General features: G+C 50.0%; 1 protein-coding gene across 7 annotated transcripts in view; it reads right to left on the bottom strand.

The window, feature by feature from the left end:
* The window catches only part of SLC25A25 (solute carrier family 25 (mitochondrial carrier; phosphate carrier), member 25), a 31,567-nt gene extending 10,686 nt beyond the window's left edge, over positions 1 to 20,881 (bottom strand). For 2 of the 7 annotated variants that reach the window (XM_014948611.1, XM_014948693.1), the window contains exon 1: positions 20,556 to 20,881. In XM_014948611.1, the coding sequence (XP_014804097.1) occupies positions 20,556 to 20,846 (291 nt within the window). In that variant the 5' untranslated portion in view covers positions 20,847 to 20,881. Of the gene's footprint in view, positions 1 to 784; positions 1,164 to 3,019; positions 4,016 to 8,926; positions 9,636 to 20,555 lie in introns of those variants that run through there. The other 5 variants (XM_014948770.1, XM_014948848.1, XM_014949011.1 and 2 more) reach the window with 5 other exon arrangements.
* Between the last annotated feature and the right edge of the window lie 748 nt (positions 20,882 to 21,629).

Below are 21,629 nucleotides of genomic sequence, written 5' to 3'. Positions count from 1 at the left end.
TGCAGATGTTTCTATGATCACCTGCGTAACACACCCCCCCTGCGGCAACGCTTTGGGACCCCACATCTCTTAAAGCCCCCTACATCCCCCTGTTGTGTGTCCACACAAAGGTATAAAAAGCCCACCCGGCTTTGCTGTTCAATGATCAGCTGTCTGGGCTCTGCCCCGTCAGGAAAATCCCAGCAGGGAGGGCTGGGATCAAACCAGTCGGAGCGTTCCGTGGATTCAGTGCATCTCCCTAAGGGAAAGGCTCTTGCACAATTTCTCCCCCCCCCTGCTCCTTGCACAGCCCACCCACCGCAGTCGAGCTGCTCCCCAGATCATGGCCTGAACCTGCTCATCGTCACCATCATGGGGGTGAGACCCACATCGGCACGAACTGACATTAAATCCAATGTAATCACACACCTCCCGGCGGGAGCAGGGCAGGCGGAAGGGTGTAAGGAGAAAAAGGAACAGGATGTGAAACGTGGTACTGAAGCAGACCGGTTAAAGCAGAAGAATCCATAGCTTGGAAAACCCCTTTTTCTATTGAACTTGCATTAAATCGACTGGTTTAAATCTGAGAGGCACTGAGATCTCATGGGATTCAAGGCCAAAGAATCAAAAAGTCCTCTCCACGCTGCTTCAGCAGTCCCTGCCAAGAGAAACGTGTCCCTGCTGTACCCAGCTATTACCACAGAGTCACCATGAACTTCTCCCCCTCTGAGCAGCCACACGGGGGGTCGGAGACCACCCCTCCATCTCTCTCTCGCTCCCTCCCGTCCCTCCCTGGGGGCCATACCTGCTTCCACTGGCGGTAGGTAGAGAACTCCTGGGAAGGAATGAAGAGGCTGAGTCGGAAGATGGATTTGAGTTGAGCCGGCAGCCCCTTGGACTCAAAGTATTCAAACTCCGTCTGCGACTCCCCAAACACCGGCACATAGAGGCAGAGGCAGAGCATCTTTCTGAGCCGGAGACTCAGCTGCCCTGCTCAGACCGACTGGGAAGGGAAGTAAAACTGAATGATTCCCGGAGCTAATTTCAGTGCGTAGTGGAAAGGAAATGCCAGCGAGTCTCATGACACATGCCTATGAGCGAAGCCGGCTCGGGTGGGATTGGCTGTTCAAGCCCTGCCCTTCTACTTAAAAGGGAAGCGGTGGCTGTAAAGTCCCACCCCGACACCGGATTGAACATGTGAGCTCCTGCCCTTGCTCAACACCAGGCTCCCATTAAGCCCAGAGACCTTACAACACGCTCACCACAAGTTAACTCTTACCGGGCGTCTCACTTCACCCAAGAGGCTTTGGCCAACCTCCAAGACGCTCGCTGGCTGCTCCTTACATCCGATCCTTTCTGATCCTGGGCTCACCACTCTGGGGATTTACACACGCAGCACAGCAGGGACCGGTTTTGATCATAACCTCTCCCACCACAGAACACGAGGGGACTCTCACTGTCTTCCTCTTCCTAAAATTCTTCCTCTAAAACGCAGTAAAAGCAGGGTGCCCCCCACTTACTGCTTTCATACATGTTTGGGATATCAATCTTAAGCAAAAGCCTCAAAACTCCATTTTTATAATGTTACTTTGCTACACCAGAGTTGACCAGCTTTGGTTGGATGTCCTCCCAAAAACACTTGTGCCAGGCAGGAGCAGACAACCCCTGCATACCAAGACCTCTGCAGCTCTCCAGAGTTACTAATACAGGCGGCAATAAAGGCTGTAGAGAAGCCTTGCCATTGTGCTGGATACCCAGAAAACCACTAAAAAAAAAAAAATCAAGGGCAGGCTTCAAAACAGACCCAGCTGCTCCAAAGCCTCCTAGCTAAGCAGCCACACAGCAATTACAACAGCTTACTAGTTTTCCCTCCTCTCCCAACTACAATTAAACATCGCAGGCGGATATGGGCTATAATGAGAAGTGGCCCGGGCAGAACAACATCTTCCAGTTTCTAACCATTTACAGTTTAACTGCTTTGTAAGCGAGCTCCTGAGCTTTCATCAGGAGCAAACTGGGCTAAAGAGGGAGTGTGGCACATGCATCATTTAATGCAGATGTAATTACAGGCTTCTGAGCATTTAGTGGATGTCTCCTCCATCCATCACAAGAACTGCTGCAAGCCTGCCCAAGTCACCCACGACACACGTGGGAAGGGCGAGAGAGCCACGTTCCCCGTATCTTTTCCAGAGATATCCATAAATATCCACCCGCAGCTCTTCGCCTTTAAGAGCAAATACAAAATCTCCGTAGGCAGAGCTGCTGGTTAAGAGCCAAACTGGCTGCAGATGTTTCTATGATCACCTGCGTAACACACCCCCCCTGCGGCAACGCTTTGGGACCCCACATCTCTTAAAGCCCCCTACATCCCCCTGTTGTGTGTCCACACAAAGGTATAAAAAGCCCACCCGGCTTTGCTGTTCAATGATCAGCTGTCTGGGCTCTGCCCCGTCAGGAAAATCCCAGCAGGGAGGGCTGGGATCAAACCAGTCGGAGCGTTCCGTGGATTCAGTGCATCTCCCTAAGGGAAAGGCTCTTGCACAATTTCCCCCCCCCTGCTCCTTGCACAGCCCACCCACCGCAGCCGAGCTGCTCCCCAGCTCATGGCCTGAACCTGCTCTTCGTCACCATCATCAGGGCGAGACCCACATCGGCACGAACTGACATTAAATCCAATGTAATCACACACCTCCCGGCGGGAGCAGGGCAGGCGGAAGGGTGTAAGGAGAAAAAGGAACAGGATGTGAAACGTGGTACTGAAGCAGACCGGTTAAAGCAGAAGAATCCATAGCTTGGAAAACCCCTTTTTCTATTGAACTTGCATTAAATCGACTGGTTTAAATCTGAGAATCAAAAAAAGAAGGAAGTCCTCTCCACGCTGCTTCAGCAGTCCCTGCCAAGAGAAACGTGTCCCTGCTGTACCCAGCTATTACCACAGAGTCACCATGAACTTCTCCCCCTCTGAGCAGCCACACGGGGGGTCGGAGACCACCCCTCCATCTCTCTCTCGCTCCCTCCCGTCCCTCCCTGGGGGTCATACCTGCTTCCACTGGCGGTAGGTAGAGAACTCCTGGGAAGGAATGAAGAGGCTGAGTCGGAAGATGGATTTGAGTTGAGCCGGCAGCCCCTTGGACTCAAAGTATTCAAACTCCGTCTGCGACTCCCCAAACACCGGCACATAGAGGCAGAGGCAGAGCATCTTTCTGAGCCGGAGACTCAGCTGCCCTGCTCAGACCGACTGGGAAGGGAAGTAAAACTGAATGATTCCCGGAGCTAATTTCAGTGCGTAGTGGAAAGGAAATGCCAGCGAGTCTCATGACACATGCCTATGAGCGAAGCCGGCTCGGGTGGGATTGGCTGTTCAAGCCCTGCCCTTCTACTTAAAAGGGAAGCGGTGGCTGTAAAGTCCCACCCCGACACCGGATTGAACATGTGAGCTCCTGCCCTTGCTCAACACCAGGCTCCCATTAAGCCCAGAGACCTTACAACACACTCACCACAAGTTAACTCTTACCGGGCGTCTCACTTCACCCAAGAGGCTTTGGCCAACCTCCAAGACGCTCGCTGGCTGCTCCTTACATCCGATCCTTTCTGATCCTGGGCTCACCACTCTGGGGATTTACACACGCAGCACAGCAGGGACCGGTTTTGATCATAACCTCTCCCACCACAGAACACGAGAGGACACTCACTGTCTTCCTCTTCCTAAAATTCTTCCTCTAAAACGCAGTAAAAGCAGGGTGCCCCCCACTTACTGCTTTCATACATGTTTGGGATATCAATCTTAAGCAAAAGCCTCAAAACTCCATTTTTATAATGTTACTTTGCTACACCAGAGTTGACCAGCTTTGGTTGGATGTCCTCCCAAAAACACTTGTGCCAGGCAGGAGCAGACAACCCCTGCATACCAAGACCTCTGCAGCTCTCCAGAGTTACTAATACAGGCGGCAATAAAGGCTGTAGAGAAGCCTTGCCATTGTGCTGGATACCCAGAAAACCACTAAAAAAAAAAAAATCAAGGGCAGGCTTCAAAACAGACCCAGCTGCTCCAAAGCCTCCTAGCTAAGCAGCCACACAGCAATTACAACAGCTTACTAGTTTTCCCTCCTCTCCCAACTACAATTAAACATCGCAGGCGGATATGGGCTATAATGAGAAGTGGCCCGGGCAGAACAACATCTTCCAGTTTCTAACCATTTACAGTTTAACTGCTTTGTAAGCGAGCTCCTGAGCTTTCATCAGGAGCAAACTGGGCTAAAGAGGGAGTGTGGCACATGCATCATTTAATGCAGATGTAATTACAGGCTTCTGAGCATTTAGTGGATGTATGGGATCACACCTAGCTCTACAGCGAGAGTACCAAAGCTGCTCGGCACAGAATTACCCACTGCTAACGTGAATTTTAAAATAAAGTTATGGCCTTTCTATTCCTCAAAGAGAAGCTATTGTACAAAGAAGATGCAAAAAACACACGGGCAATAACCAAACCACTATAATCCTGCCTGCACTTGAAGTACCACAGGGTGTTTGCTCAACTGGTTTATGCCAGTCCAGTTAACAGCTTCCCCACCACTGCGGACACAGCAACATTTTCTTGTGTTTGCTCTGTTCAAACAGACTGCCTGGGCAGTGCAAAGTCCAATAAGCCCTCCCTTCCTCAGACCCTAATGCACAAGGGGCCTTTACATCTTTACCGTGGTATTTTGTTCTCTAGAAAAGCCAAGGTCTGTAATAAGCTGTTTGTGGAACTGCGTGTCAATCACACCAATTGGGAATATTTAATCTGGGGCTTTATTTAAAGGATGGTTTTGTGTTGTGGTAGTGGGTTGTTGTTTTTTTTTTTAAAAGCTTAATGGATCACGACTTGCAGCAATTCATTACCCTTGAGAATCGTGACCTACACGGGTTTCCTACGCCCTCCCCCTGTCACCTCACCTACCATGGCACCACCGCCGCGTTACCTAACCAGGCTTAACCTACTCCCTGCTGACGTCTCCCCGCACGGAAACAGGATCTTCTCAGGGACTCCAGATCCTCTTAAAGATCAGCTGCAGCAGCTCACCCCCCAGCACACCCCAGCCTTCCCACCGAGCTACACACCACTGGCCAAAAGCAAACACCTCCCGCAGCCCGGCCGAGGGGAGCAGCTCCCCCCTGCCCACCTCCAGGGAGTAAGGGAACAAACACAACTCAGTTTTGGCCCCACCAAGCCTTAAGATCCTCCGTAGTCCTTCCCACGAGTTGCCAAGCATCACTATTATAGCTGCTTGGCAGCTCAGTTGCTATGCCAACGTGATGCAGATTTTTCCTAATAAACTCTTGTCTAGAGTTGGCAGCTAGAGACAAAAGGCAAAATCTGCACATTTTAGGGAAAAAGAAAAGCCCTGCTACCTACGTCAGAGGAAAGGAGAAAGGTAATGAGGTTAAGAAAGCTGATTTTAAGCAGGGTATTAATTACAGGACAGCAAGCTAAGAAGGGGAGAGAGATTACGAATGAAGTTTATACCAGCAATTCTGGTTATAATGCCTTCAAAAGGCATTAACAAGTATTTAGATTTCACCTAAAAGGAACCTAGAAGTACTCAAAAGCAAGATAGCTCTCGAGAGCTTGGGGGATCAGCGCTGCTTGAACACAATTAGCACAGGGTCATGGCCTAGGGCTGGGGCAGAGGGTGCTGGTCCCACTCCCCCAGCCCCCGGGGCTGTACCGCTGCAGGGTGCTGGCCACCCACCCCAGGGCTCCAGGGGTGAGCCTCGGACAGTACATCCCTCGTTAGCACTGCTATTCCTGATCAACCCAAGGACAGGGCACGGAGCTCCAAATAAAGTCAAGCCCTTTCATGCCATTCCTCCCTGATCCTTCTTCCATCCGCTAATTCTGCCAATGAAGCCACAGCAGGAGCTATACAATTTTGGTCGATGTGAAGCCAGCTGAGCTGATACCCTCCTCTGCTAAGGGGAGCACTAGAGGGGTCCATCTTCCTTCCACAGAAGGCTCGTTTTCCTTGCCACCAAGGAAGCTGCAAACTCATTGTCCATGTTATTTATAGGATTTGGTTCTTATTTAAATGCCACGTGAGTTACCCATTTCAACACCCAGCCATTCCAAGGCTAACCTTTCCAAGTCATTTGTACTCTCCAAGGCATCTGCTTCATCACCAGTTTACTACATCAGCTCCGGAAGGTACCTCCCAAAGGATGGAAGGATGCAGCCATACAAGGAGCAGGAAAGTATGCTGTTTAATTTTGAATTTACTTTGCTAAAAAAAAAAAAAGTGTCTCTAAAAATATCAAGTGCCAGCAAGCGTCACAGCCACATAAGGAACATCCTCCTTCACAAGCAAAACAGCTTTCTGGGCGAGTACATCATGGGCCAGAGAGAGAACCACTATTGCTAGAAGTTTTCACTGAGTCCTGCTGACTTGGTATTTTTTCTATTTTCTGGAAACTAGCTTATGATTAATTGTACAGTACAGAAAGTCCTCACAAATCACAAACAAAGTGTAAAGTGTATGAAGGAGGGGAGTTAATCATTTAAGAGACCCCAGCAGAGTAAAGAGCTGCAGCCAGCCAAGGCTGTGCAAGGGGAAGGAGAGGGGAAGGCAGACAACACAACATGGTATTTGACATAAAGGTAACCAGGAAAGGTGACCTGTTCCACCGACAACACACAGATCCAAAGTTACAAGTCCAGATGGTGACATCAGGGACAGATCATACATCGCTCCTGTGTACACACACCCGGGGCCAACACATCACATTCGCAATCAGTATTTTCTCCCGCATTTGCAAAAACAGCCTCGTGTTGAAACCGTTACCTTCAAGCAAGGACCTGAGCAGGACACACCACCTGCAACGTGAGGACTGAGCAGCCAGGCCTAGGAAGCACCGCAGGTCAAATTTATTTATCAATACATGCAAATTCCTTACAGTAACACAAGCATTCGGGCAGGATATTTTGTGTCCTTTTAGCAGATTTGTATTTACAGGCGTTTTTCCAACACAAAGTGACGTACCAGTCAAGAGACTTCTCCCAAGGTCACAGACATTCAGTGGCAGAGAACAAAAGCTGTGTGTGCCCCCCCCACGTTTTCTTTGAACACCAAATAATACTGTTTGCTTACAGTGGTTTATAATCTACCCCTAAGGCTGTACCAGACTTTTTGCAACTTCTCCTTCAGACAGGTAATTAGAACACAGATATCTGATCAAGCACAAACAAGTCATTGCAGCTTAACGAGTTACTGTCCCTCGGCTGAAGCCCGACGGCTGGATGCAGTATTAGCCGGCCTGAATCACAAGGTAAAACATATCTGCATAATCCTCAACAGAAGAGCTTTACGCTGCGTTTTACTTTACAATCAGGGCAGGCTAAAATTACACAGTCACAACCTCCTAGCAGATGGGCAGTTACTTCCTAAGCCGCAATAACTCCATTTTACCATATCCTTATCCTCTAGGTATTTCTCCATCAGCCAATTTTCGGGTTCCTATGCAGCAAAACTTCCCGGGGTCACACAGGAAAGAGGAGATGGGTATCAGCTCTCAAAGAAAGCTTCATTTGCAGGTGTGAACAGATGGACTCTCCCCGACTGAGGGAGCATTGTTCCCTAGAAGACACCAGAGATTTTCAGCCCTCCACTTTCAAGGCTTTCATCACAACCTCCTTCAGTTCTCAGCCTCTGTCCTCCTTCACCTTCTGCGCACCAAAGTCCTCCTCTTCTCAAAATGCGCACGCTCCTCTTTTTGAAGAGGATGCACAGTGCTAACTGCTAACGACAGGGATGAAGGCAGAAGTCCCTGCAGATTTTTCAGTCTGATTCAAGCAGGGAGTGGCTTCTGCTCATTCCCCCAGAATGCGAGATCCACCCTGCCTGTTTCCATTCAAACCAGCAGAAACGATATTCATCCCCTCTACAACTTGAACCTGTTCATCCCCAATTTTAGAGAGAAAGCTTACAGCAACAATCATGCCTGATTCCTGTTAAATAAACTGGATCCTGCAAGTCATACACCCACCCCTATCCCTGCCACAGCCCTTTAGCATCATCCCAAACTCCCACCACTGGCAGGGGTTATGCCCCGACTCCTTCCTCCCTAATCCCAGGTCACACCCTTGATCTTAAACCACATGTCGTCGGAGCTGACTGCACCGTCCTCAGGAGAGACACACACTGTTCCCTCCCCAGCAAAAATACACCAGGATTTCCACCCGCCAGCACTGTGCTAGGAGCCCAGGCACTAAACTAAGCAGCTTTTGTTCGCCTCCCCCCTCCCCAGACAAAGCCTCACCATTTCTTCTCCGCCAATTGCGGGCACCCACCACCTCCCCGCTCTCCCACCCCTCGGGAACTTCCCATCCTCGCACAGATTTTACTCTCCCTTATGCCACCCGCTCCCCAGGGACAGGCTTTCCTCTCTTCTGGGCTGTGCCATTCAAATAATACAGCCAGTTACTCATTTGCTCAAAATATTCTAGCTTTTCCAGAGCCCTGCCAAATTACCAGAGACCGACTCCGGAACATTTTAGCATCTTCTTGATTCTTTGCCGGTCTCCAGCGCAGGGGTGGGACTCGCCACTAACCTGCAGTATCATTCCCTGCCCTCTCAGTCATGTTTTTTACAAGTTGCCCAGGAACCTTCGAGACCACCGTATTCCCCCTTCCCCCCTAAAACAGCATTTTCCACCCCACACTTTGAATATCATGTCCAAAAGGTTAGATCACCTCCATTCTTCACAGAATTCATTCCCCTGGTCCCCCCCCCACATTTCCCTTCCAGCAATCACACGCCTTGGACCCTGCTCCTCTCCCCCCTCCCCAAATACACACAGACCCCCCCCCCAGCTCCTCACCCACTCCACCTGCAACACCCCTACTCCCAGCAGACCCCACACTCCGCTGCCATGTGCGCCAGCCCCTCCTCAGGCCCCTGGATGTCCCATTACCTTTGGAAAATGCTCTGCGGGTCCAACCACCAGTAGGATAGTTGGTCTCCTTTCAGTGGGATCAGTCCCTCTGTCTTGTGGCTTCCCCAACATCTTTGGCCCTTTCTCCCCGGGGCCTGGAAGTGGGGTGGTGTTTCTGGCCTCATCCTCTTTTTCATCTGCAGGACCTTGGCATATGGCCCTGGGAAAGAAGCTAGACAGAAAATGCCAAAGGGTCTGCAGCATCGCTGCTCCAGCGAGCGTCCCAGGCAGGGAAACCCTGCGTGCTCAGGAGCTGCCCGCTGCCAAGGATGATGTGACTGCACTACCAAGCACCCCCAAGACGGGAATCGGCACGGCAGCCAGCGGGGAGGTTCAACCCAGCGACTCCACAGGCTCAGATTCTTTACAGACCGCTCCTGCCGACGCTTCCTGCCTTTTGAAATTGCTGCTACTGCAGTCGTGCCTGGCCTGACAAGCAGCTCATTGTACCAGAGCCTTCAGAAATCTGATGGCAACAGACAAAGCCCGAGACCCCTGGCACAGAGAAAGCAGAAACGCCGAGCTTTTGGAGACTGCTCGGACAGAGAAGCCCAGACGCTCGCGCTTAAAAGAGGAAAGCTAAAAATGAACCTCTCTCTCTCTCCGAGAGAAGCTTCTCAGAGCTGCCAATTAACCCTGGCGTCCCGGCTCATCCTAAACGGCACATCGAGCCGAGCGGCGAGGCTGAACACCCAAGGCTGCGTCCCCACTGCAGCAAGTGCCCAGCCAATCCTGGCTCCCAACACTGCGGTGCTCCGGAGCCAGGCAGCGCGCGCAGCCGAGCGGGAGCGCGCCCTCCGCACGACGGGCACCCCCCAGGGCCACCCAGCGCCCTGCCAGCCCCCTCAGGCGAGGGGTGGGCAACCTCCAGAGCCCCCACCGCGATATTCGGCGAGGCGGGATCATCCAAAAGATGCGCGGACCCGCTTTGTGGGGCTGGGGCTGCAGCTCTTTGTTAGAGGAGCAGATGGTTGTCCCCAGAGAAGGCGGTTTTTCCCAGCCACGGCTGAATTAACCTCTAACTGCACCCGCTCTCTCCGGTCTATTATAGTCTCATCCGTCATGACAATAGCTCTTTGGTGCTGCATTGTGCTTCCGCCCCTTCGGCTTTCAGCGCAGCGCGGCCACACGCTCGCACAGCATTTCTGGCTATTCATCCATGCGAGATCTAATACGCTGTGGTTAAACTGCTGCCCATCAGTCAAACAGGCCCAGTTCTGCTGAAGGAGCCTTTAAAAGTAGCCAAGGGTAGGATAAACCCGAGCAGGACTACGAGAATATATCAGTATGTAAGCACAGAACACGTGACATTGCCTGAATTTCTACAAAAAAATGCCACATTTCTCTCTACTGCCACGGCAGCAATTGTAGGAGCCCCTGGCTGTGAGGGGCTGGGGGCTACTGGCCTCCCCACCAGGCACCACCACCTTGGTGGAAGCCAGTAGCCCACATCTGACAGCCAGGCTGGGGACAGTAAGGGCTCATTTTCCATATTAAAGTATCATCAACTCAGTCGCCCTAGATTCTCGCCTGCCTTTGCATCTACAGACAGAGGGCACTGCACACCTCACTTTCCTAAAGTATTATGACTCTTCCATAAGAGAACAGTTTGGGGTTTTTTAACACGCAGGATAAATAAGTAGAGAGCACAGCTTCCACCAGCCAAGGCTCCCTACCCACAGCAGCACAGCAAGATCCACAGCGAGCACAGGACCTCCTTTTTTTCAGCTTTTAACTTTTGAGAGTGACAGACTGTAGGAAACTTTTGTTAGGTCTGAAAATGCAATCCAAAACCTTAAAGGACTGCAAGCTTTAAGTAGCCAATTTGTGAATAAATTTGAGAGGAAGAACACTAAACATTCCATCTTGGAAACTGCTAACGTTGAATACCTGAGTAATGGAAAAAGTGAGAGACAAGTACATAGAAGACATGTCACATCAAAAAAAAAGAATTTGTCTGCAAACACACTTCAGAATTACTTAAGAAGAAAAAAATGCTGTTTAATCATAAGGTCTGCATACCATAGGCAACAAAGTTTTTTACCTTAAAAGTTGACACATACAAAAAAATAATAAAACAGAAGAAATTTACAAAATTCAGGGCAGTGACACTGGGATGCGGATGGGGGAAAGCCCTGTCCCTCTCTGAGGAATGGCACAGGCCAGTTCCAGTTGGGATGTACTCAGCAGCCAGTCCAGTTCCAGTTGGGACGCACTCGGCAGCCCAGGCTCGGGCACAGGAGAACTAGGAATTTTTGTCATGCCTCGATTACCTTGAGCTGCTGCCAGTCATCACAACTACAAGCCTAAAAGTTAAACTACTTTCTAAAACACGGTGAATCAGATCCTTTAAGATGACATTTGAAAGTTTCTAATGCTCTCAAGCAGATTTTCTGAACTGGGCACGGTTCTTCAAAATCAGCTTTCATTAGCCTAAGGCTGTCGTTTCCCAAGCAGCAGCGAACTGATCTGAAGCTTTGTGCTGTTAGAAAATGTCATCTCGCGTGTCCTCATCAGCTCTGCACTTACCTTGCTCCCACGCTCCTCCAGCAGCCTCATTAAGCCAGCTAAAAATTACAGAGCTTGCTGCTGGGGTGACCAGTTGAGGCTACTCATGGATGGGATCCAGAAAAGCCTGGCTGCCTGTAGAAAGGGCACTGGAGCTGCCTGCAGTGACAGCAGGGAGACTGGTACCACCACTGCCACCATACAGAGGGCAAAGCACCCAAGTGGGACTTCAGATTTGTCCTCACAAGGAGCCCTTAAATAACCTGATGTTACCCGACATCATTTCTTAATAGTTTCTCTGCATAGTATTAGCTTTAGCAGTGCGTGCATGGCAGGGACCCCATCTTCCTTTGTTCATGCAGAGATTGCACAGCAAAATAATAATTTGTGCAAGAAATTACACGCCTGGGGTGCAATTAAAGCAGAAACTCAGCAATGCTTCCTTGGCCTTTGTCCTCACTAAAGGAAAGCTCAGAGGGATTCTGCCACCGCGCTAGTCCTCACAGCTCCTTGAGAACAGACAGACTTTTCTAATCATATTTAGGAAAAAAAAAAAAAGGCATTTCTTCTACCAAGTGGGGAATTTTATTAGGTCAGAATAATAAACCTAGTACCGGCAAGATGATTATAGCTAGAGGCAAGACAACTGCTCTCCTACAGGGACTTCAGAGGAAAGTATTACCCTACCAACACCACCACGAAGCCAATCATTCACACATAAGAAAAGATGCAATAAATACCGTCAGTCCAGCCTGAATGGTGACACAAAGGAACAGGCAAGGAACCAAAATTCACTTTTTCTGGGGAAAAAAAAAAAAAAAAAATCACAACACCTAGGCCACACTGAAACAGCTTTCCCAACCCAGGCTTCATTAGGAGACAGTTCAGCTCTCCCAGTTCCAGCTGTTTCCATGAATCAAGCCCAGGATTTTGAAGGCAGAAAAGCCCCGGGACGGATCTGAAAGCTGGCTCTCGGCCAGCACACCAGGCACTGGGGACAGAAGGCGCCTGTGGCAGCTGGCCTCAGAGCCCGACACCACCAAAATGGATAGTTATTAGATAGCCGGAGGAAAAGCTGACAATAAAGTGGTGTAATCTATCCAAACTGAGACAAAGGAGCAAGGAAAGACCAAGAGAGTGACATGTTTTGCTTAATTAAAGCAACATTTTCCTTGGTACTGCAAGCTGTCAGAGGGAGGCTCTCTTTTAAGCCGCAAACCCAAGGTATCTTGTGTCCTCTCCAGCCACAGCTTAGTACCTGCGAAGTCTGAAAGTCCAGATTTCAAACAGACACTCGCCCTTTCCAGCCTGGTAGCACCGGGCAGAAATTCAGACTCAAGCCATTGGCTTTAAGATGGCTTCTAGAAGACTTTTGAGCCAACGCACAGCGTTTTCCAGGAAGAATGTGCTCCTCCTCACCAGACAACTAGCTAACACGTCAAAAATGCGGGAGGGAGGGTGAAAAGAAAAGGGAGCAGAGGGAAGGGAGCTGTGCTGGGAGCAACGACCCTTCTCCTCCTCCAGCTGCCAGTGGGTCGTGTCTCCGGTTCCTTAGGTGACCCCGAAGGAACCAGCGGTGACTCATCTCCTTGGGGAGCTCTCCTGGAAGCACCCCGAGGAGCGCTGCCTACATGTGTGCCACCCAGATAGCACCCAGCCCGCCCAGCTGGGACACGGGCCACCCTGACTCTTTTAATTACCTCTCTTATCTTTTCAAATGTAATTTCTGAAAGACGAAAACGTAAGTACTTCCCGCTTTTCAGGAAGCTGAAGTTAACCCTCCAGGGTGCTTCTTGCACCACGCCAGAAAATCTAAACACCTTGGCCTCTGCTGCTTAAACATTCAACTACGTTAATATATTAGGGTGACACAGCACATTTCACTGAATACTACAAAAAAAAACCCCAAGTCACCTCGTTATAGGAAGCCTGGCACAAGTGATTAGCTATTTCACTTGATATATTAGGGCAACCAGGGGGGCCGGTGCCAAATACAGAGCGAGCTGGCCAGGGAGGGGAAGGAGGGAGCCAGAGCCCAGAACAGCGAGTTCCACCGAGGTCGTATCATATCACACCAAGGACTGGGGATTGACCAGGAGAAAGGGCATCCTCAGCACTCAGAAAGTTACCCAGGAGAAGAGCCAGCGAGAAATGATAGCCCGGGCTTGCCCTCCCACAGCTCCTGCTCTCCATGGGCCAAAGGAGGGAGATTCACATTCCAAAAAGCTTTGCCTTTCTGAGCAGCTCATGATGTAAAAATTTCAACAATTTCTCTTACAGCAGAATTCTCCACCATAAGCCACTTCAACTGCCAGAAACTCCCCCGCAGCTCACTGCATGTAACTTAGAAAAACTAAGACATCTTTGATGCCTTTCCACACTGACACTAGTTATCACTACGCTTCCCCACTCCAGACAAGGCTGGGGCATCATTAAAGTGCTCTCATGTCCCACATTCAGAGGGACAAATATAGCAAAGGCACATGAACAAGAACAAAGACTCATTTACCATTTGCTACAAGTAGGTCTGAAAGAAAAGTCCCTCCCCCTTCTCCTCCTCCCAACACCGTATCATGTTATAACATACGCAACAGAGCACGGAACTGCAGCAGCACCATTTTGTAGGGCTCTCCAAGAGGAGACCAAGTCCTTATTATGGTTTTGGTGTCATTTTATTAACACTTGTCAAACATTTCAGGGTTCTGCTCAATATTCAGACAGATTTGTCACTGGTTTTGTTTCTTAGGAAAAAAAAAAAAAAGAAAAGAAACAATAAATATACTGAAGTCCTGGGGTATTTGGTTTGGGTTTTTTGTTTAGAAGTCCTGGGGTATTTGGTTTGGGTTTTTTGGTTAGGGTTTGTTTTTCAGGGCTTGTTTTTCTTTTTCTTTTTTTTTTTATCTGCCCTTATCTCAGGGCTCTGACTAATAATCCAATGTGGATGAGGATAAGGAGAAATTTTCCAGTACTCACCGAGGCATCTAGCCCTGGTCACTAAATAGTACTCCACAGAACACATGTTGAAGGATCAAAACCCTGCCGCATATTCTACACAGACACAATCACTGGCTTTGGATGAGTTTTGTTTCATTTCACTGGGGCTGTGGGGATCCTACAGCCCTTCCCTTCACTCCAGAGTTCAGAATCTGTCCCATCCTGCAGGAAACACAACACTGTGAAACCATGTCAGCAACACACAGGATGGCTTTCAGCAAGGGAGACTCACACACAACATCGACATTTAAAATGGATAAGGTCAAGTCACAGTTGCATCTTCGTCCCACGAAGGTCAGCCAGTATCCTTCCTTCGTTATCATTCTGCAAACAGGACAAAGGTCTCAGCCAAGTAAACCTGAGAAGCACCAGGCTTCTCCAGTTTGCTGCAAGGTAGGACAAAAAAAAATGATCTTGGAGAAGGTCCCAAGATCACATCTCTCAAGAGTTAAATACCTGCTCCTGTACGTACATGAACATAAAGCAACACTTGCCTAATCCACAACTGTTTGTTTATATGCCAGGTAAACTTATGCAAGAGTTTCTCTTGTATATAGCTGCTAAAAACTGGCTTCCAATCTACCCCTTGGGACACGGAGTGGACATGCCCTGCCAGTTTAATACATTAATCACACCAAGGCATGTCTGATGACCAGAGACCAAGTCCGAGTAAAGACTTCCACCATGGTCCTGTCCGATTCCCTGGTCTCCAGCATCCCCTTCTCCTCCTGCCCTCCCCGTAAGACCTCCAGGTCCAGGCAGAGTGACAAAGGCAGGCAGCCAGCGTGCCAGCCAGTGTCCCCTGACGTCCATTGTCACAGCACACCCTCCAACCCAGCAAAGCTCTCACTGTAGGAGGCTGCTGGCCAAATCTATTAATAACCGACACCACGCTGAGAAGTTTCCTTCTGCCAAAGCCAATCCCTCTATTTCTTTTCAAAGTCTCTGCAGCGTCTGTCAAGAACTCATTTGATTGATTACAAAGAGTTCGTTTGCGTCTTTAGCATGCCTAAATCGGAGAAGGTATGAGAACCCACAATTCACACCAACTCATCCACTCACCACAGATGTAAAGGCTTTATCTCCAACTAAATCATTGACCTACAGTTCTGCTTTTTCACCAGGTTTCCCAAGCGCGTGAGAACATGGCCTTCATCAAACCACACATTTCATAATTCACAAAGCAAGAACAGGCCTCAACTCCCTGCAGACCCAGCAAATATGACCTTCTTTGCTTGGTATTTTCCTGCCCATTATACAGGAACGCCAGGAGTTATTTAACATGTTATGGAAAGCAGTTTCACCTTGTGTTAAACTGGTTCAGGGTATCCAGATTTGTGCTTTGGGATTAGTCAGGAGATGGGTGGTTGAGAAGCTGTTGGCAACTACCTTTCAGCAGAAGGAAGGGTATCAACTGGAATTTCAAACTGGAACACTGCTTCGTTTGTTTGATACAACCTCACGTTGCTCAACCCTTTGTGATGACTTACGAAGGCCTGGCTCAAAGCTCCACAACTGCCCCAGCAGGATTCAAGACGCACAAACCGTGAAGATGTTGTATCTAAATGTATACAAGTTAGGAAAGACATTCCAGTCTAGATTACAGATTCGTATTAGAATGTTGCTCTTTTTATCATAAACAGATTTCTGTAACACAATAAAAAGCTCAGGTCCTCCTTTTCCAGATGACTGTGAATGGAAAACAGGTGAAAACACCAGAGAGAAAATTCCCTGCTTCCTCTGCCCCTTACAGTTGCTGAGAATTACAGTACATTATGCTTAGTATAATACAGAGTATTCAAAAGCCTCAGAGAGTAAAATAGTTACAGAAACAAAGAGTCTGATAGGAAGAATTAAATGACGTCATGACAGAAGATAAAGTATTGATCAGAAATAAGATTAAACTTTTTTTCTGATTGCAACTGCTACAATAGAAAGAGTTTCTCAATCCATCCGTGGAGCCACTTGCGAAAGAGCTAACTGATCAGCTCTCCCAGATCAGCAGGGATACAGCGTTCTCTGACAGCTGGAACAAGCTGAAACTTAAAAAGCAAAGGAGCAAAGGTGTTCAGAGGAGAGGCCTGGAGCAAACCGAAGGCTGCAGAGCCCCGAAGAAGCACAGCTGCAGCCGTACACGCGAAAAAGCAAACAACAGAACTTGTGGGGGAGTTTGGACAGTCAGAACTTGGGAGGTCAAAGAGGAGATGCCAAGCTAAGAAAGAGGTGATGGAAGCAGATGTGGAGATTTCAGCGGAATGGGACCTGCTGTAGTTTCACACAGGGAAGCCGATATGGAGCTGGATATGGATATGTGCAGCAAAGGCAGTCACATATATGAACTCGGGAGAAGAAAGTATCACAAGGCCAAGAAGGACACCATCGCCACAGCAGAGGCAACCAGACATTTGTAACTGAAAAGAGACAAGGGTTATGTTTGCTCTGTTTCTTAAAGCTGAGAGAATTAGTCCACCAGAAGACGCTTAGAACCACCATAAAAGGTGTAGCTGCAGACAAAGTTCACTTCAGTTTGTCTGTCTCCAGGCAGCTGGGATGAATTCCACCAGTTCAAACTGTCTGGGACTTCAGCAGCAGAGCTGAGGTTTTAGAATAGCCTCCAGCCCTGCAGCTAATTGGGATCAGTAGGAAAACAGTTATATTAGCAAATACACAAACACTACCATTATACATCCCTTCAACAACACAACATCTCCAGATACGAAGTAGGAATTAAAGATCTGGTTCAACTACCATTATTTCCATTAAGTGCATATTTCCAGTTCCATAAGTCTAGATAAATATTTCCATGAGGGAAGTCAGAAGTAATTCCAGAGGTAGATGTAATTTAGCAGGAAAAGCCTATCCCTTTACGCAGCAGAACAAGAAAGCCTTTACAAAATTCTTCACATGGTTATCACTTTACTGCTCAAGCAAAGTGAAATATGTGAATTGCTTCATGCTAGCCTGTGCAAACAAGCGTTTCTTGAGAAGGCTCACTGATCTGGCACGCTGTATTTGTCAAATGGTTTAAAGATAACAGCATGGGGTGTTTTTTTTTAAAAAAAAAGCATCGTTTACATAAGCAAATTCCACCTCAAAGGACATCTAAATGCAACCCCTTCTCTCCCCCACCACAGAAGGCCACCTCAAAAACAGAAGGCAGCAATTTTCCGAGAATGCCACAAAGGGTTTTATCTCAGTAAGGACTCTCGAGCATTGAAGGAGCCAAAACATTGCTCATTTTCTTTTCAAGTTGCAGCCCAAAACTATTATTGTTACCACAAGGACTTTTAGCCTACTGACGCACAGAGATTAGCAACTCGCAGCTCAGATTGGCGATAACCTCACATTAGGAGTCTAATATTTTCTCCATCTGTCTCCCAAACATAAGAAGGAAACTCCCATATCAAATGTACTGTTGCATGAAAGGAAAAATAAAATGTACCAGAGCCACAAAGTAATTTACTAATCACAAGCAATCCATGTGATTTATGCCTAAATCAGTCTCCAAACACCACGTCTGATACATCTAAAAGGTTTTCATCTTGACGTTTAAGCACTTTTCTTGAGTGTGACTTCACATTAGTTACCCTAAGTGCCAAGGTGCCATTATTAGCTAAGGATGGGGCAGAAAAAAGAAGGACTTATTAATAGAACTGCCTGGGAAACAGGAAGCTTAGTTGATTTTCCTAAAAATTACACAATGCGGAAGTTTTGGAGCCAGCTCTCTGAGGACTGTTCCCGCATGTTTAACTGGAACTTGAAGAGTTTTGAACTCTGCATCCTCCTTCTTAACAGATACTTTTCACACTGCTGAAGGGGATGCTCTGCAATACTAACAAAGCTTTGCAAACTCTATTCAACTAACCGGCCGCTTTCTGTGCGGCGGAAGAGAAGGCAGAGGAAGTGAAGGGCTGAGGAACAATACTGACAGAGAAGGGCTTCAGCAGAAAGACAGGATTGTTAAGCAGCATCCAGAGAGCGCTTCCCTCCGACAGAGCAGCTCCAGTCCCCGCAGAACGCGTCCTCTCCGCCGCTCCCGCAGCGTGGCAAGCAAAGAAACTATCTGCTGGGAAGTAAAAAAACGCATTTTGTTTTATGGTGCATCCTCCCAGCCTGGAGAACGTCAGGCTGGATTGAATAACATGCCCGGGGAGGAAAAGGGAACGCAAACCGAGCTGGACATGCAGGCGTAAGCACAGAACGTTCTGGTGGATGAGAGACTTGCCAGCAGTAAAAGATTCGGCACCCACGGGTGGCAGCAGGTCAGCCTTTCACAGGGCATGCACAGGTGATTTATATGGTATAATCAGATTTCATTAGCGAAAGGCACACTGCAGAAAATCACCATGGCACTCGCGTTATTTTTAGAAGTGGCACAACTAAACCACTCACAAGAGCCTCAGGCTGCCAAGGAATTCTCATACTTTACAGCAGCAAGGAGGATGCCAACCAAAAAGAAATGTTAGAAGTTAAGATGGTGGGGGCTGAAAGTTAGAAAGGAACTAGCGACTCCGGAAAGGATGGTTACATGCAATTAAAGCACTCAGACAAATTGGGGCACCACTCCCAGAACAGGGAGATAACTAAGAACTGTCACTTGGGATGTCTTTTCAGTGACTCAGAAGTTATTCCTTAAACTTTTCTTCCTTCCTTCCTACAGGATTGAGGCACTCTGAGACGAGACAACACATCCCTGACTGCACCCATGTGGTGATTTGCTGCCCTCCCAAGATACTCAGCTTTTTTTATGGTTCTGCATATAAAATAGCACGAGACCAGGCAGGGACAAACTGTGTGTTGAGGACAAACTCGTTACTCTGATTCATACAGGTGTAAATGACACTAATCACAGTTAAATAGAGCAACATCATGTTGAACCTTGAAGCCTGGAATGGCCAGTGAACAGCAGCACACAAAGAGCTGCGTGATCACAAAAGGGCACAGCTCTCCCGAAGCAGAATGTTTTATGTACTCTGTCTGCAAACCTACAAACACAGAAGCCTCCCTGCATTTTAAGATATTTCAAACCCCTTAAAACAGACAAGTGAGTTTGGCTAGTATAAGCCATCTTGGGCAAGAAACTTGAGTAGCACCACGGTGCCAAACAGACCAATGTGAGGAAACGCAGTGATGCAACGAGAGCTCCACAACCACCTGACTGCACCTACCCCTCCCAAAAAAATCTTTTACCACTCAAGTAAGCACACAAGCTCCCTACCCCTCGGACCTGGGGAAAGAAGGTTTTCTTTTCTGGTTCTTCCTGCCCCAGCAGTAAGCTTCAATCTTAAATGTCTGCAGTTAACGCCGTACATGGTTACAGGTAGCGAGCAAGCCGATTCCCCGGGGTTAGTGCTCACTCCAGCGGGGGTGGCTGCTTTCAGGGAAGGAGCCAGAAACGCCCCAACAAGCCGAGCAGCGGCATCTCCCATCGCACACACGCCGGCGGCCACTCGGGCTCCCCGGTGACCAGGAGCCTCCCCGGGTGCCAGCGCTGCCATGCCACAAGCAGGCGCCTGCTGCCACCCCGAGCCCGGCGGGTCGCCCCCGCGGGCCGAGGCGCTTAACGGCTCTCCAGAGCCCACCTCCCGTGCCGGGGGCGGCGGAACCGGGCTCTAGAGGCCGCCCAGCGCTGAGGGATGAGGAGGGCGGCCAGAAGCTTCAGCCTGGAGAAGAGAAGGCTCCGGGGAGACCTTATAGCGGCCTTTCAATACCTGAAGGGTGCCTATAGAAGAGCTGGGGAGGGACTCTTTGCCAGGAAGGGTAATGATAGGACAAGAGGAAACGGTTTTAAATTGGAAGAAAAAAGATTCAGATTAGATATCAGAAAGAAATTTTTTACTATGAGGGTGGTGAGAGCCTGGCCCAGGTTGCCCAGAGAAGCTGTTGCTGCCCCATCCCTGGAGGGGTTCAAGGCCAGGCTGGATGGGGCTTGGAGCAACCTGGTCTGGTGGGAGGTGTCCCTGCCCAGGGCAGGGGGTTGGAACTCCATGAGCTTTGAGGTCCTTCCCAACCCAAACCGTTCTATGATTCTATAAGCTCCCTCACCCCGCGGGAAGGGGCCTGTGGAGCCCGTCCCGGCCCAACCCCGCCGCCCCCCGCCGCTCACCAGGAGGTCCAGCTCGGTGCGGTGCAGCCCGAGGCGGCCCAGCCCCACGGCCAGGTCGTGGATACAGAGCGCGCCGTCGCGGTTCACGTCGAGTTTCTGGAAGAGGGCGCGGAGGCGCCGGTCCTGCTCGGAGGCCTCGCACACAGACCGCCCGCAGGGGCTCGCGTTCCCGCCGCTGCCGCCGCCCTCCGTCCCGGGGCCGGGCGCCGCGCCGGGGGCCCGCGGGGAGCCGCAGGGGCAGAGCACACCGCTTACTACCGGGGAGGCCAGCGAGCGCCGCGCTCCCGGCATCGTCCCGCCGCCCGCCCTGCCCGCTCCTCACACACGCCGGCAAATGGCGACGCTTCCGCCGCCAGCAACCGACACGGAGCGCTTCCGCCTTCGCGCCACAAGCCGCCGCCGCCACGTGACGCGGGGCGCCGGCCAATGGCAGCGACCCGCGCGCCGGCGTAGGCTGCACACGCCCCCGCCGACACCCCCCCCCTCGGCCTCCACGCGCTCCCGCGAGGTGGGCGTGCGCTGACGTCAGAGGGACGCCTTTCCCCTGCACCAATCGAAAGGAAACGCCGCTCGGGGCGGGAGGGGGGGAGAGACAAGCTCCTGGGACAAATCTCTATTGGTTAAAGCGCCGAGGGAGGCGGGGATAAAGCCACAATCTCTCTAATCAGCTCGGGGATTGGCCGCCAATTTGGGCTTGACGGACGCGGCGTGTATCCGGTAGCTTCCACAGCGGGGGGCGCTCTGTGTTGAAGTAGCCAATGGAATTAGAGCGGGGAAACTCATGGGCGGGCCCAGCCCCGCGCAGGCCTCGCGCAGGCCCCGCGCAGGCCCAGTGGCCTGAAACAAACGGCGAGGCGGGACCGTCTCGGCCCCCCTGACGGGCAGCCCGGCTGGCCAATGACGGCGCGGCGTTGTGGGGGGCAGGCGAGATCTATGCCTGACGGGCGGGCGAGCTGCCCAATCGGACGAGGGAGGAAAGGGGGCTGATTCTGGAAGCCATTACGCCAGTGTCGCAGGGTGGAGGCCGTTGAGCGGGGTTTGCTGGGTGACCGCGGTACGCAATTTGCGTATCGT

This window comes from Calidris pugnax, unplaced genomic scaffold (assembly GCF_001431845.1).
Source record: "Calidris pugnax isolate Ruff unplaced genomic scaffold, ASM143184v1 scaffold22, whole genome shotgun sequence".
Classification (NCBI taxonomy): Eukaryota; Metazoa; Chordata; class Aves; order Charadriiformes; family Scolopacidae; genus Calidris; species Calidris pugnax.
Note: the sequence above shows the minus strand (reverse complement) of the source record. Positions and strands in the feature narration are given on the sequence as shown.